The sequence below is a fragment of the Bos mutus genome, chromosome 2 (assembly GCF_027580195.1).
Source record: "Bos mutus isolate GX-2022 chromosome 2, NWIPB_WYAK_1.1, whole genome shotgun sequence".
Classification (NCBI taxonomy): domain Eukaryota; kingdom Metazoa; phylum Chordata; class Mammalia; order Artiodactyla; family Bovidae; genus Bos; species Bos mutus.
Window position 1 is genome coordinate 72,882,053 of NC_091618.1, and position 14,568 is coordinate 72,896,620.

General features: G+C 41.8%; 1 protein-coding gene across 4 annotated transcripts in view; it reads left to right on the forward strand.

Moving 5' to 3' along the window:
- The window catches only part of MGAT5 (alpha-1,6-mannosylglycoprotein 6-beta-N-acetylglucosaminyltransferase), a 399,290-nt gene that overhangs the window by 234,933 nt on the left and 149,789 nt on the right, over positions 1-14,568 (forward strand). For all 4 annotated transcript variants that reach the window (XM_070389588.1, XM_070389598.1, XM_070389571.1 and 1 more), the window contains 3 exons: positions 8,374-8,445; positions 11,210-11,371; positions 13,741-13,910. In XM_070389588.1, the coding sequence (XP_070245689.1) occupies positions 8,374-8,445; positions 11,210-11,371; positions 13,741-13,910 (404 nt within the window). The remainder of the gene's footprint in view (positions 1-8,373; positions 8,446-11,209; positions 11,372-13,740; positions 13,911-14,568) is intronic.

Consider the following 14,568-nt stretch of genomic DNA (forward strand, 5'->3'; position numbering starts at 1 on the left):
TCTGTTTTGTTTACAGGAATAATAGTGCCTGACACACATATTTATTGAACGAATGACTATTTAAAGCATTTTTTGAAGTAGTTGATAGCTTTTTTGTCTCTTTGTTCTAAGTGGGTGACTTCACCAGCTATCATCTTTCTAATCTTGAAGAATTGTTTTTGTAAAATTTTAAGATTAAATTCTGCTAAAAACATTAAGTTTGAGACATGAAGCAAGGGCATTTTGAGCACTTATTAGCGGTTTTAATATAATGCTCTTTAATACTTTATCTATAGGGGAATGCAGAGGATCAGGTTAGACTGTTAGATGGAATTAGCCAATTATATTAGAAGGCACAGTTTTCTGGCCCAGCTTTTATTCTTATTGTCACTCAGCATTATTTGCCTAAATGTACGCTTCAGGCAAAATCGCGTACTACTGCCAAAGAAGAGCTGTTTTGCATGTGTGTGTGTTCAGTCGCTTCAGTCCTGTGTGCTCTTTGCCACCCTATGGACTGTAGCCCGCCAGGCTCCTCTGTCCAGGCAAGAATACTTGAGTGTGTTGCCATGCTGTTCTCCAGAGGATCTTCCCGACCCAGGGATCGAACCTGCGTCTCTTCCATCTACCTGCATTGGCAGGTGGGTTCATTACTACCAGCGCCACCTGGGAAGCCCTTTCTTATTGTCACTCAGCGTTATTTGCCTGGATCTACACTTAAGGCTAAATTGCACACTGCCACAAAAGAGGAGCTCTGTCCTTGGTGGCTGGAATGTGACCACTTTTATCAGCTGGGTGACTGTGGCTCTAGTGTCCTCAGTGTGAATGCAGGCCCAGAGGGGCCGAGTTTGCCTGTGTGCAGTGTAAGAAGCATCTCTCTATTATCTGAATAGTTCATGACAGAAGAAGAATTTGTTGCCTCTCCTGTTTAAAGGAAATTGACAGGTCTCTTCCCACAGAGATTTGGGATGAATTTTTGAAACTCAGGAGAAGGCAATGGCACCCCACTCCAGTACTCTTGCCTGGAAAATCCCATGGATGGAGGAGCCTGGTGGGCTGCAGTCCATGGGGTTGCAAAGAGTCGGACACTTTCACTTTTCACTTTCATGCATTGGAGAAGGAAATGGCAACCCACTCCAGTGTTCTTGCCTGGAGAATCCCAGAGTCGGGGGAGCCTGGTGGGCTGCCGTCAGTGGGGTCACACAGAGTCGGACACGACTGAAGTGACTTAGCAGCAGCAGCAGCAGTTTGAAACTCTGACATCCTCTCATTAGAACCCCACTGGTTTGGGGTGTGTTGAAAACTCACAGCAGTTTCTCTTGAAGTCCTATCCTTCCCTAATATCCTGAGTAGTCCTGTCTCAGGTCTTCCCAGCCCTCGGCTCTCTTGCACATGATTGATTCCATACTTTCTGTTTCTGATATTCCTGCCTTCCCCCGCATGGTCGGGGGCAGCACTGCATATTGCAGAAAATTCATGGATAGCTTGGGAGTTGGGGTTTGATATGTATACACTGCTATGTTTAAAATGCCTTTCCATGAAAAAAAAAAAAAAATGTCTGTCTGGATTCAGCTCCTACCTGTGTGGCCTAGAACATTTCCTCAAGGTAAAGCCTGCCATGCTTGCCTCAGGGTGTTGTTGAAAGATTCTAATACAATGATGAACATACATTGTGCCACTTAAAAGGAAAAGAGTATCCTTATAATGAATATCTATAACACTCAAGTCACCCATTTTTTCATTCAGTATGTAACAAGTAATGATTGAGGACCTGTTGTGTGCCAGGCCCTGTTCTCCGGATTGAGGAAAGAGCACTGAGCAGGCTAACTGAAGTCCTTAAGGAGCTTACATTCGTTGGGGCAGCAGACAGTAGCCATCCCGTAGGTCAGATAATTTCTGCATGTGGTTTTTGTGCCAAGGAAAAGCAGAGTAAGGAGGTAGAGTGGCCAGGTAAGCAGATCATGGAAGGCTTCTCAGGAAAAGTTGGAGCATAGTGTGTAGGAGGGAAGAGAGGGAGGCATGCGCGCTCTGAGAGGAAGAGTGTTTCAGGTAGAAAGAGCGTGGATGCCGAAGCCTGAGGTGTGGGGTTACCAGGTAAAATACAGGATGACTAATGATCATGAATTTCAGGTAGAGTGTTTTATTTATTGAATTGTGAGTATGTGATAAATGGCGGTTCCCTGGTGGCTTAGATGATAAAAAAAATTGCCCACGATACGGGAGACCCGGGTTTGATCCCTGGGTCGGAAAGATGCCCTGGAGAAGGGACTGGCTACCCACTCCAGTATCCTTGCCTGGAGAATTCCATGGACAGAGGAGTCTGGTGGACTATAGTCCACAGGGTCACAAAGAGTCAGACACTAAGCGACTACACTTTCACTTTCACATATGACAAATACTGCATGCAGCTTACTCAAGAGAAAAATCATCCTTTGTCTGAAATTCGAATTTAACTGAGCATCTTTTCCCCTCTTCTCACAAGTCCGGCAACCCTCCAGAGGCAGGAATGAACCTGGCGGGTGTTTGGATATGGAAGGAGGTTCTTGTTTGGAGGGCAGGAGGGTAAATTCTGGGTTTTATTCTAAGGGTAAGGAGAAGCCCCTGGAGGGTCTGAGTTAGTGTAGGATGTAATCCAGTTTAGGCTTTGAAATGATCACCTCTGCTGCACAGAACAGACAGCAGGGAAGAAGGCTGCAGGCAGCAAGTTGTCATCACTGTCATGGCCCTTCCAGCAGCCCCGCAGTGGGAGTGGAGTGAACCCTTTCTGGAGGATTTTGTGGAGAAGATCTAGGCAGTCCTACTCTGATATTGGAGGCTGGACTGTGCTCGTGGGACTGCAGGAACCACATGTCTGGTTTCGCTGCTAAGTGCCGGCCCTGGACAGGACAGATGGCACTTCCATCCCCAGCCACGGGGCCGCCCTACCCATGGCCTCATCTGTCATGATGAGCGACCTTGCCCATGTGATTACGTGGAAACCAGAGGATACAATGTGTGTGAAGCGCTTGGCTCTTGGTGCAGTGTCGTTTTTCTTGTTCTTCTCTGTCATCCACCTGCTTCCCCAGGCACAGCCTTTCCTAACAAGCCACTTGGCCAAAATATTCATCAGCTCAGGTATTTGATGGAGAGGATGGGGCCAGGTAGTGGAAACGCTCACATGTGGAGACATCTTTTACCATGTGCATTTCCTTTTTGAATTTTTAGAAAAGGAGAGTAGGCCTGGGAGGAGCGTGGAGTGGGGTAAAGAGATCTTTCTTTTACATTTTTTTTTAAAGCATGTTCTTTAATGAGTTCATTAGATAGGTTATCAGTACAACAAATATGTGTATGCATATACATGTGTGTATCATCAGTTTATCTAATGAATATAATCAATTGTGTCATTTTGATAGGTAACCCACATGGTGGTGTCTAACTATATTTTTTAGGTCTCATAGATAATAGAATTGTTATAGAGTACCCAAGCTGGCACCTTTATGTTGTAGATGAGAAAACTTGAAAGTCAGATGGTTTAAGGTTATACCCCTAGATGTTTGTGGAGTTGGACATAGAATCTGTTTTGGTGGATTCCAGATTCAGCAGCCCTCTTGTCCCTGCCCTTTAAAGTGTCTCTGACACTTCATGTCCTGGTTCAGGGACAGGATCTCAGTCATCACCCAGCCCCGCCACTCACTAGTGAGTGAAAAGTGAAAGTCAAGTCGCTCAATCATCTCCAACTCTTTGTGACCCCATGGACTGTAGCCTACCTAGCCTACCAGGCTCCTCCATCCATGGAATCTCCCAGTCAAGAGTACTGGAGTGGGTTGCCATTTCCTTCTCCAGAGGATCTTCCCGACCCATGGATCGAACCTGGGTCTCTCGCATTGTCGGCAAACTCTTTTACCATCTGAGCCACCAGGGAAGTCACTAGTGAGTGGACCTCTGCAAGTTCTCAGCACCTTCAAGTCTTGCTTTCCTCACGTGTAATCTGGGCATGGTACCCACCTTGTAGGGCACTTCAGGGGATTATATGATGGGATACAGTCAAGTTTATTTGTTTTTTTCCCAGATGCACTGAACTGTAAACCTTCAGTCAATGATTGTATGCTTATATAATGTAATGCCTTTAAAAATTACTCAATAAATGTTCTTTGTAAAAACAAAAAATATGAAAATTTACATAAAGAAGAGAATCCTAAGCGTTCAAGACATCAACCTCTAGAGGTAATCTTAGACTTTTCTTATGCATTTTGCATATTTACTTTTTGACCACACTTAACTCTTGGAAAAATATGGATGAAATTCGGTATGTCAGTGATTCATTAAAAGCAAAACCCTTCACATTATCCATAAGAGAAGAGGCCATATCAGAGCCTGATTATTATTCTTTCCAAAAGAACAGACTATTACTGCAGAGATTAAGTCTAGTTCTGCAGACGTACACGTAGATATACATTAAATCTCCTACTCATTCTTGCTGTAATTTTATTATTTCTTTTCCCTCTTTAAAATCCAATTCGAGCTGTAGGCATCTCTGTTGGTAGTTTCTCTTTTCTTAAATGTAAGAATTGTCCATCTGAAAGAGCTTGAAAGTAAGTATGACCTACCTGATGTCTTTTTAGAAACTTTGCTTTGATTTACGTTCTACGTTGATGAAGCTGCAAAACCTTCTCTCAGATCAAAGAAGTTTAAATCATTGGAAGGGGGAATGTCAAAAATAAAATTGGTTAATTTTAGATCTCCTTGCTCAAGAAAAGTGATTCTTTGTGCCCTCTCTCTGAGAGATGCCTTCCTGTTCCAAAGGTCTAGCCTGGCTGGTCTTTTCTGGTTCTATTTCCTCTTCATGCCACTACTGCTAAGTCGCTTCAGTCATGCCCCACTCTGTGCGACACCATAGACGGCAGCCCATCAGGCTCCACTGTCCCTGGGATTCTCCAGGCAAGAACACTGGAGTGGGTTGCCATTTCCTTCTCCAATGCATGAAAGTGAAAAGTGAAAGTGAAGTCGCTCAGTCATCTCTGACTCTTCACGACCCCATGGACTGCAGCCCACCAGGCTCCTCTGTCCATGGCATTTTCCAGGCAAGAGTACTGGAGTGGGTTGCCATTGCCTTCTTCTTTTTCCTCTTCATATTTTTTTTTTTTTTTAATTGAAGGATAATTGCTTTACAGAATTTTGTTATTAACATGAATCAGCCATAAGTATACATATATCCCCTCCCTTTTGAACCTCCCTCCCATCTCCGGCCCCATTCCACCTCTCTAGACTGATACAGAGCCCCTGTTTGAGTTTCCTGAGCCATACACCAAATTCCCGTTGGCTATTACTGCATATAGTAATGTAAATTGCCTTGTTACTCTTTCCATACATCTCACCCTCTCCTCCCCTGCCTCTTTATTTCGTAGCCTTGGGCTAGTGCACTAAAAAGATTAGTTCCGTAGAAGTTTCACCTTCAAATCAAAGGTTATTATAGTCATGGTTCTGCTCCTCTATTGATTGTTGCATGCGTGTTGCCATGAACTCAGATGATTTTCAATTCTTAGACTCACTACAGTGATTTGTGGGAGATTTTAAGGCTGCCCAGTCCCTTCCCTGGCAGAGGGCTTGACAGAGGACTTGCCAGCTTGCAGGAGCTGGGTAGAGGTGGGGGTAGGCAGTGGGAGGGTCCAGCACCACAGATCTTATCCCAGAGAGAGCTCTAAGTTTGCAGTTGGAAAATTGTAGCCAAGCCAGTAGGTGACCACAGGCAGAAATAGGGCCCTAGGGTTCTGAGAGCCAGAACACTAAGATGATGAGAATGAGTTGAAGTAGAAGAGCTTCTAGATCAGGAAGACAGGGGGCTCTCCCTGGGGTCCAACTTTCTTAGGTAGGATGGTATGCTGGGTGGTTAGACTCATATAGGGAGCCAGGGTAGATTGGACAAAACGGTTAGGGATGAGGAAGTTGAATTACGATCCCTGAACAAGATTTTCCCTGTGTTGTCAATGATGTTCTTATTTAGGAAAATGTTGCTCATTTGAGGGCTGTTTTGTTTCAATACATGGAGTTACTGCCAGTGCTGGCTTTCTTCCAGTCCTGGTAATCCACTGAGATTTCAGAAAGAAATGTGTTTGTTTGTTTGTTTTTCCTCCACTCCCCATGGAGTAATTGATTTAGGTATAATTTAATTATTTTGTTAACCAGTTAGCTTATCACTGTGTACAAAAACAGCCACCCTGAAAACCCACTGTCTTCATTCTGTGTCAGGATATTCAGAATGGATTTTTCCTCTATTGTGAGTGTGTATGTAATGGTAAGATTTCTTGCTAAATTCAAAATACACTGACTCCATTTCCCATACTTTCTGAGATGCCCTTGAAATCTCACATGGTATTATCCAGTGATTTATCGTAAGAAGAACTGAGATAAATGATCAGTTTCAAAGAGGAATTAAAGTCTTGAGTATTCTGTAGGGAAGTCATACTTTAGAAGATCACCTTGGACTGTATTTTCATCAGAGTAAATTTTGGAAGATTCTTCGAAGGGCAGAGGAGTGAATGTACTCTTCTTTATCTGATCTCACTAATGTGTCTCCTTTTGCTTGATTTTCTTTATTCATAGTCGTGTCTCATCTCTCCCTATCATGCTCTTCATGAGGACATTTTTTATTCTGACATGCTGCTGTGTGCATTTTGTTATTTATTTAATATGGGATTGACTATGAATCTGTGCCCTGCTTGCTCACCCTCATGCTTTTGTGTGCAGTGGAAGGTCTCCCAGTCAGGTCAGCAATCTATTTGAATCCTTCATGGTATAAATATGCTTTAAAGCACTGTCTTACTGAGTCCATTTACAAAAATTTAATTTGAATTAAATAATTCAGTCCAGCCTAAGCATACAAGGCACAGATGTGTACAGTGCTGCTGGGACCAGCTTCGTCCTCTTGGAGGCTTCTTTTCTGCTGGTTCTTCCTCACTTTTCTCACTTATAGAGTGCTTTTCCTTTGTGATTTTTGCCTTGCTGTATAAGCGCTCAGTTTTTAGACATAGGCATTTCAGGCAAGTTGGTATTTTCTTATGAGTAAAAACCATTGCATCCTTTCTTATGAGGAGTCCTTTTGAGTCTCTGAAGCCATTCACAAAGCTGGTCAGGTCTAATTTCACTCCACAAAAAGAAAAGAGAATATGATGCTTTTCCTATCCGGGAATTCCACCCACCCCCAAACTTAGCTGCCCTCTGCATATTGCTTTCAGATCACTTGCCGCAGCAGAGGGCTTTATGCAAATTGCCCAATTATTTTGGGTCCTCGTCAAAATCACCTTGCTTTATTTCTAGAGTAGTGAAACTGCTTTCTTTGAAAACTTGCCCAGAGCTGGGGGGCTAACTAGCTTGTCTGACTCTGCATTGCTGACCTGAAAGTCTAACTCACTTACATCCCTGCCTTCTTCATGGTCCTCCAAGGATGCCCCCCACCCTCTGGCTCTGTTCATTTTTATGGGTCCACCTGGCCATAGAAACATTATTTTCATTTCCTTTTCATTTTACTAGCCATCTTTAATAATCTCATATTAGTGAATGGGTGATATGCTACCTTGGAATTATATGGCCAGTTTTGGCATAGAGGTCAGACATCAATATCAGTCAGTGTATTCTTCAGTTACTAGAAAGTGTAAATCTGCCTTAATTTTCTTTGGTAACCTTTTTTGAAGTCATTCCTGTAAAATTTGGTACTTCTGCTTTCTCTTTTCTCCTCTCCTGCTCTCTAAACTCTGGTGCATTGACAGAACAATCAGTCTTCCACAATGGCTCTCACAAGATTGCTGAAGGATTTTTTTCTTTCCTCATCTCTTTCCAATAGGTTTTATCACCCTGTTCCTTGAGATAGTATGAAGTGAACAGCCACAGAATGAGGAGAAGCCTTGATCCGTTAGCCTTAAACTCTCAGTTGCCTTCCTAATTTGGAGATAAATGATGGAGTTCTGTGCATCAGATGACTTGCTGTTACCTTTCCAGACACGCCAGAGCAAATAACAAATCATTCCTGTCCTTTTGCTAAATAAATGGCACAGAAGCACCTTTGAATTCCTATCCCCTGGTGGCAGTGTTCATATCTTTTAACTTTCTACCATAAGAGCCCCCTCTCCTTCTGCATAGAATTATGAAGATTAAATGATTAAGGAATTAGTCATTAGGAAGTTTTTGAAGGATGGATGTACAGTGTAATCATAGGCTCCTTGGGACCTTGACTGGTTATTGTTGCATCTGAGAGCAGACCTCTCTGGGTTGCTAGCTAAGAGTGTGGGAGTCTGACTAATGTATTGATAAAAACCCACTTAACCCGCTTTCTGTGTACAAGGCACTGTGCTCCGGCTTGGCACAGACGTTAATTCCTTTGCAAATGAACCGGCATACTCAGTGTCTCTGGTTCCTGTTTTTCAGGTTGAAAATTGGTGTCCCCATTTACCTTGGAGAGTGAAAAATCCCTATGAAGAAGCTGATCGTAATTCATTGGTAAGTGGTTTTGGAAACCTCTTACCTGGCTTGTGACTTGGGGCTGCTGCCAAGTGATACATGTAGAGTCTTCTCGAGATGCCAGCTGTAATCTGAAATAATAGTAAACTGAAGAACTTCTGTCCCCAGCCCTGTGGAAATTTGAGTGGCCGCATCAACCCGTTAGCATTATGTTTATTTACTGAGCAGTTCTCTGAGGGTTCCTAAGTCAATAAGACCTGGTACCAGACTTGGAGGTGCCCAGTGATCTGGTAATGAAGGTGGGGTTGTAAATGGTGACTGCACCCTTGTCAACACTGAAACACAGGCCCATGGAAATTAATGAGGAAGTGGCCATCACAGCCTGCGTGGGTCAGGAGAGATGTAAAGAGAAAATGACCTTGGAGTTGAATGTGAAGTGATGAATGGATTTATACCAAGTCAAGGAGAGAAAGATGTCTCTGATGTGAGGTAAAAAGGTGCCCATACAAGAGCCTGGCATTTTCAGGAGAAGAGCCTGGGACAAGGCTATAGGGGTCTGAATGAGCTGGAATGAAGAAGAGATGGGAAAGGTAGGTAGGGGCTGTGAAAAGCTTAATATTAAAAACTCAAGCCCTTATTCTTTTCCTCAGGGGTCAGCAGACTTTTTCTGTGAAAGGCTAGATAGTAAATACTTTCCTCTTAGTAGGCCGTAAGGAAGTGTCTGTTACATCTACTCAATTCTGACCTTGTAGCCCAGGGCAGCCCTCACCATATGTAAATGAGTGGGCGTGGCTGTGTTCTCACAAAACTATGTAGAAAAACAGGCAATGAGGAAGATCATCAAAAAAGCAAGAGAGTTCCAGAAAAACATCTACTTTTGCTTTATTGACTACACCAAAGCCTTTGACTGTGTGGATCACAACAAACTGTGGATAATTCTTAAAGAGATGGGAATACCAGAGCACCTGACCTGCCTCCTAAGAAATCTGTATGCAGGTCAAGAAGCAACCATTAGAATTGGACATGGAACAACAGACTGGTTCCAAATAGGAAAAGGAGTACGTCAAGGCTGTATCCTGTCACCCTGCTTTTTTAACTTTTATGCAGAGTACATCACGCGGAGTGCTGAACTGGATGAAGCACAAGCTGGAACCAAGATTGCCGGGAGAAATATCAATAACCTCAGATACCCAGATGGCACCACCCTTATGGTGGAAAGCAAAGAAGAAGTAAACAGCCTCTTGATCAAAGTAAAAGAGGAGAGTGAAAAAGTTGGCGTAAAACTCAACATTCAAAAAACTAAGATCATGGCATCAGGTCCCATCACTTCATGACAAATAGATGGGGAAACAATGGAAACAGTGACAGACTTTATTTTCTTGGGCTCCAAAATCACTGCAAATGGTGACTGTGGCCATGACATTAAAAGACGCTTCCTCCTTGGAAGAAAAGCTGTGACCAACCTAGACAGCATGTTAAAAAGCAGAGACGTTACTCTACCAACAAAGGTCCGTTTAGTAAATGCTATGGTTTTTCCAGTAGTCATGTGTGGATGTGAGAGTTGGACTATAAAGAAAGCTGAGCACTGAAGAAGTGATGCTTTTGAACTGTGGTGTTGGAGAAGACTCTTGAGAGTCCCTTGGACTGCAAGGAGATCCAACTAGTCAATCCTAAAGGAAATCAGTCCTGAATATTCATTGGAAGGACTGATGCTGAAGCTGCAACTCCAAATACTCTGGCCATCTGATGCAAACAACCGACTCATTGCAAAAGACCCTGATCCTGGGAAAGATAGAAGGCGGGAGGAGAAGGGGACGACAGAGGATGAGATGGTTGGATGGCATCACATGACGCAACGGACATGAGTTTGAGTAGGCTCCAGGAGTTGGTGTTGGATAGGGAAGCCTGGCGTGCTGCAGTCCATGGGGTCGCAAAGAGTCAGACACAACTGAGCAACTGAACTGAACCGAGAAAGATTTGGTCAAAGAGCCAGAGTTTGCTGAGCCTCACTTAGACCATGGGATTCTTGGGACATAATTGAGTCATGGCATGGTCAGATGAGTGTTTAGAATCAATTATGGTGACTGCTGAAAGATGGATTCAGCATGCTTTCTTTAGATGTTATATGAAAAAAATACTAATGTTATTATTTCCCCCTGTTCTTTCAATCACTGATTATATCCAGCTATTGTAGAAAAATACTCTTTATAACTTTTAAGTTATTCTGGCCTGAATTCAAAATGTTATTCAGTTATAATAGTAAAGTGATATTCCTGGCTTTTAAATTCCTTGTAGAAAATAATAAACTTTTGTTTATTTGGATTGGGGCAAGACTAGAGGGTTAGCTTGTATTTTCCTTCTTTGTGGACGGAATGAGGCTTTGTGGCAGCCTCCATAATGGCAGGTAGCCTGTTAAGGATAAACTTCAGTTTTCCCAGGAGTCTGCTCCCCCGAAGTAGATCCAAAGGGCCAATAAATTCAGGTGCAGATAATTTCAAGATGCACTTCACTGTAAAATACACATTTTGACCTAGCTCAGGGCTTGGCAATGCCTGTGCTGCTTTTCTCCACTTCTAATTTTTTAATGATGTCCCTTATATAGCAGAGCAGCAGTCAGTGGCCGTTTGCCTCAATTTGCAGCCCCAGGACCTTCAAGCAAAGCTCTTCAGTGAACCAGACTCCCTTTTGAAGCCACATGTTTAATTGACTCTCTCTTTCAAGTTTTCAAACGTCACATCATGAAAACCATTATGCTTTTGGGCTTCTTATCTCCTATTCGTTTTTATTAAATTTCTGTTTCTAGGCAGAAATTCGTACAGATGTTAATATTCTCTACAGTATGATGAAAAAGCATGAAGAATTCCGATGGATGAGACTGCGGATCCGGCGAATGGCTGATGCGTGGATCCAAGCAATCAAGTCCTTGGCAATGAAGCAGAATCTTGAGAAGAGAAAGCGGAAGAAAGTGAGTTTCTGATTAATTCACTTCAGCTGAATGCCAGTTTTCTTGAAAATTTGATTTTCATGGAGACGAGACTAAGAGAGGTGTCATGTCCCCAGTGATATTCCCTGGGGGTGAATCCACACAGTGTCTTCTTGTACAGCCAGTTTTGGGCTTTCCTTTCCCCGGTTTACAACAATCTTAGTAGGAACTAGCACGCGTTTTTCTTCAGTGAAGCCAAGCAGAATATCTGCCTGTAAGATTTTCCTATGTACCATCTGACTCACTCTCAGTAGCATCAGGAAGTTTAATTCTGTTTTCTTTACTCGAATACAACCTTAAAGAGCTTCCTGTCACATCATCGTGACAGTTTCGTTCTCTGGGTATTTGTCATTTCTGTCATTTGGGCAACCAGCTGGTGAGTTTCAGTGCTGCTGTGTTCGATGGCGGTTCTGCTTGTGTTCCTGAGACAGAGAAACTGTAAATTAAACTTGAGCCAGTTTGTTTTGACGTTCATGAGGAGATGCTTGGGAAACCCCTGTAATATCCCTGAGCGTGAAGCTCTTCCACCCTAGGTTTAGTTAAGCTAACAGCGCTGTTTTCCTTTCAGACTTCAGTCAGTTGGACCACATTAAAAGCTGCCTTGCCCAGAGGGATGGTATGGGGAGGGAGGAGGGAGGAGGGTTCAGGATGGGGAACACATGTATACCTGTGGCGGATTCATTTTGATATTTGGCAAAACTAATACAATTATGTAAACTTTAAAAATAAAAAAAAAAAAAAAAAAAAAAGCTGCCTTGCTACTCTGAATTTACATCTGGAAACCCATACTGAATGCTGTTCTCACTGTCAGCTAAAACATACTGATATGTATTAAATATGAATCTCATGTGAGCATAATATCTTTCTACATATGAAAAAAAAGAAATGATCAAAGACTACTAGAATTTTTTCAAAGAACTTGAAAGCCAACTTTAATAGCTTCCCATTGCCCAAGGTGGCACAATTTGGTAATCAGTAAGAATAATAACTGCAGTGTACTGAAAGCCATCAAATATACTTATGTTCATGTTCATGTATAATAATACACATATTTAAAAAAAAAATCTTCCTTTGTCATCATTAGAGAATGCTAAAGAACAAATTTGTTATTTTGAAAACCAGTTAAGTAAAAGGAAATAATCAGGTATTTACCAGGCTTTTTCTTATGTAATCTGTCCATGAGGGATAGTTTTCTCTTTCTAGAAGTACCAATATTACAGCTACTGAATGCAGAAGGAATGATAGAATGTCATCAATGGCAAGCCATAATGGATTAATGCATCTAGTTAGTGATCATCAGTAGCTGCAAACACCACAAAACAGAAACACCCAGATATTGTTCCTACCACTGCAAGTACACAGCACTATCTATGAAGTAGTGTTGCCCAAAAAATCAAATACAAATTTGATTGTGGCTGCAGCTGTAGTTATTGATTTACCATAAATACAAGGGACAGAAAAATCTGTTTTACGGTCAGTGAAATCTAGAGGGTGAAAAACTCTACTAGAAATACAACCCAGTTTCTTTGACAAGTAAATTACAAGCCCCTCTCCCTCCCAGAAAGGAAGATCAAGCAGTTAACTACAGTTAAAGAAGGTTAGAGAGGTATGAGACATTACAGTTTATGCACTTTATTTGAATTCTGGCTCAAATAACTGTTCTTGGGAAAAATAAGGGACAGCTGAGCAAGTGTATGCACTGACTGGATATTGGATGATACTAAGGAATTAATAGCTGTGTTAGGGGTGACAGTGATATTACAGTTGTATTTTTTAAGTGAAAATGTATTTCTTTTAGAAATTCCAGCTGAGATTTTTACAGATGATAGGCTCTGTCAGATTTGTTTCAAGATAAGCTGGAGGGGTTGGGAGAAAGTGAGGGGTGTATATTAAATAAGATCTGTCAGGAGTTGATCATTGTTGAAGTCAGTAATTGTTAAGTACATCAGAATTGACTATATTGTCATACCTGTTTTTGTTAGTGTTTGAAATTTATCATGTTAAAAGCTTAAAAATTTTCCAACTGTGGAAAAAAAGCCCAGTATTGTTAAAAGATATTTTATTGTCCTGGTTGACTGTCCTTTACTCCTGATTTTTCACCTTTGGACAACGGGATTATCTGTCCAAAGCCATACCAAATGCAGTAATGACTTTATTTCTCTAAAACAACAATGAGAGATCATTTCCTTTCTTTCTATTTACCTTCTAGAAAAATTATTTACCCCATGTTGAGATTTTATTAGAATATAAACCTGACTTTGGAATTGGTGAGTGATTTTTTTGGTAGGTTACTGTGGAATTTGTACTTGATCCAATGAGAATCAGTATGTCCCTCTTTTTTTTTTTTTCAGGTCCTTGTTCACCTGGGCCTCCTGACTAAGGAATCTGGATTTAAGATTGCAGAGACAGCTTTCAGTGGTGGCCCTCTTGGTGAATTAGTTCAGTGGAGTGATTTAATTACATCTCTGTACTTACTGGGCCATGACATTAGGATTTCAGCTTCACTGGCGGAGCTCAAGGAGTAAGGAGATTACTTTTCAATTTTAAAATCAGAATACAAAAAAGAAATTGTAAACTCTTAAAGCCCTCTATTAGTGTGTAATTTCTTGTGGAGGAAAATGAAAGTGATAATTCACTAAACAGGAGATAAGAAGATTATTTTCAGGAGCTAAATACATACACTGTGAAAAGGCTAATATGTTTTCATTGTAGCTTCAGGCTCCAGAGGCTTGATAAATGAATGCCAGAAAATTCAAACTAAGGAGCTTATTCTCTGCTGTTACAGGTGCTTCCAACATCTGCAGCACAAAACATTATTAACTTTCCTAATTCCCTGTCTCTTGCTGAAATGCATACCCTTCCCTCCTCAACATCACACTTTCTAAATCTTCAAACAGGGCAGGTTCCTGTTTGTAATTTAATTTGTAGAAGATGAGTTTCTCGAAAGCACTGATCCAATCCTATTTCAATTAGCCCACTTGCAACTCTGAGTCTGTTAATTCTACCTGGGTTTTTTGGATTCACTGAAATGTCCTTCTAGCTTGAGTCCGCCGTTAATCACTTTTAGACTGACACGGCTGACCAAGCAGAAGTGCTTAGCTCTCCTTCCCTCCTTTTTGGATAACTGCCCATTGAGACTCTCTACCCAACAGCCAAGTTAGCATGAAGCAATATGTCAA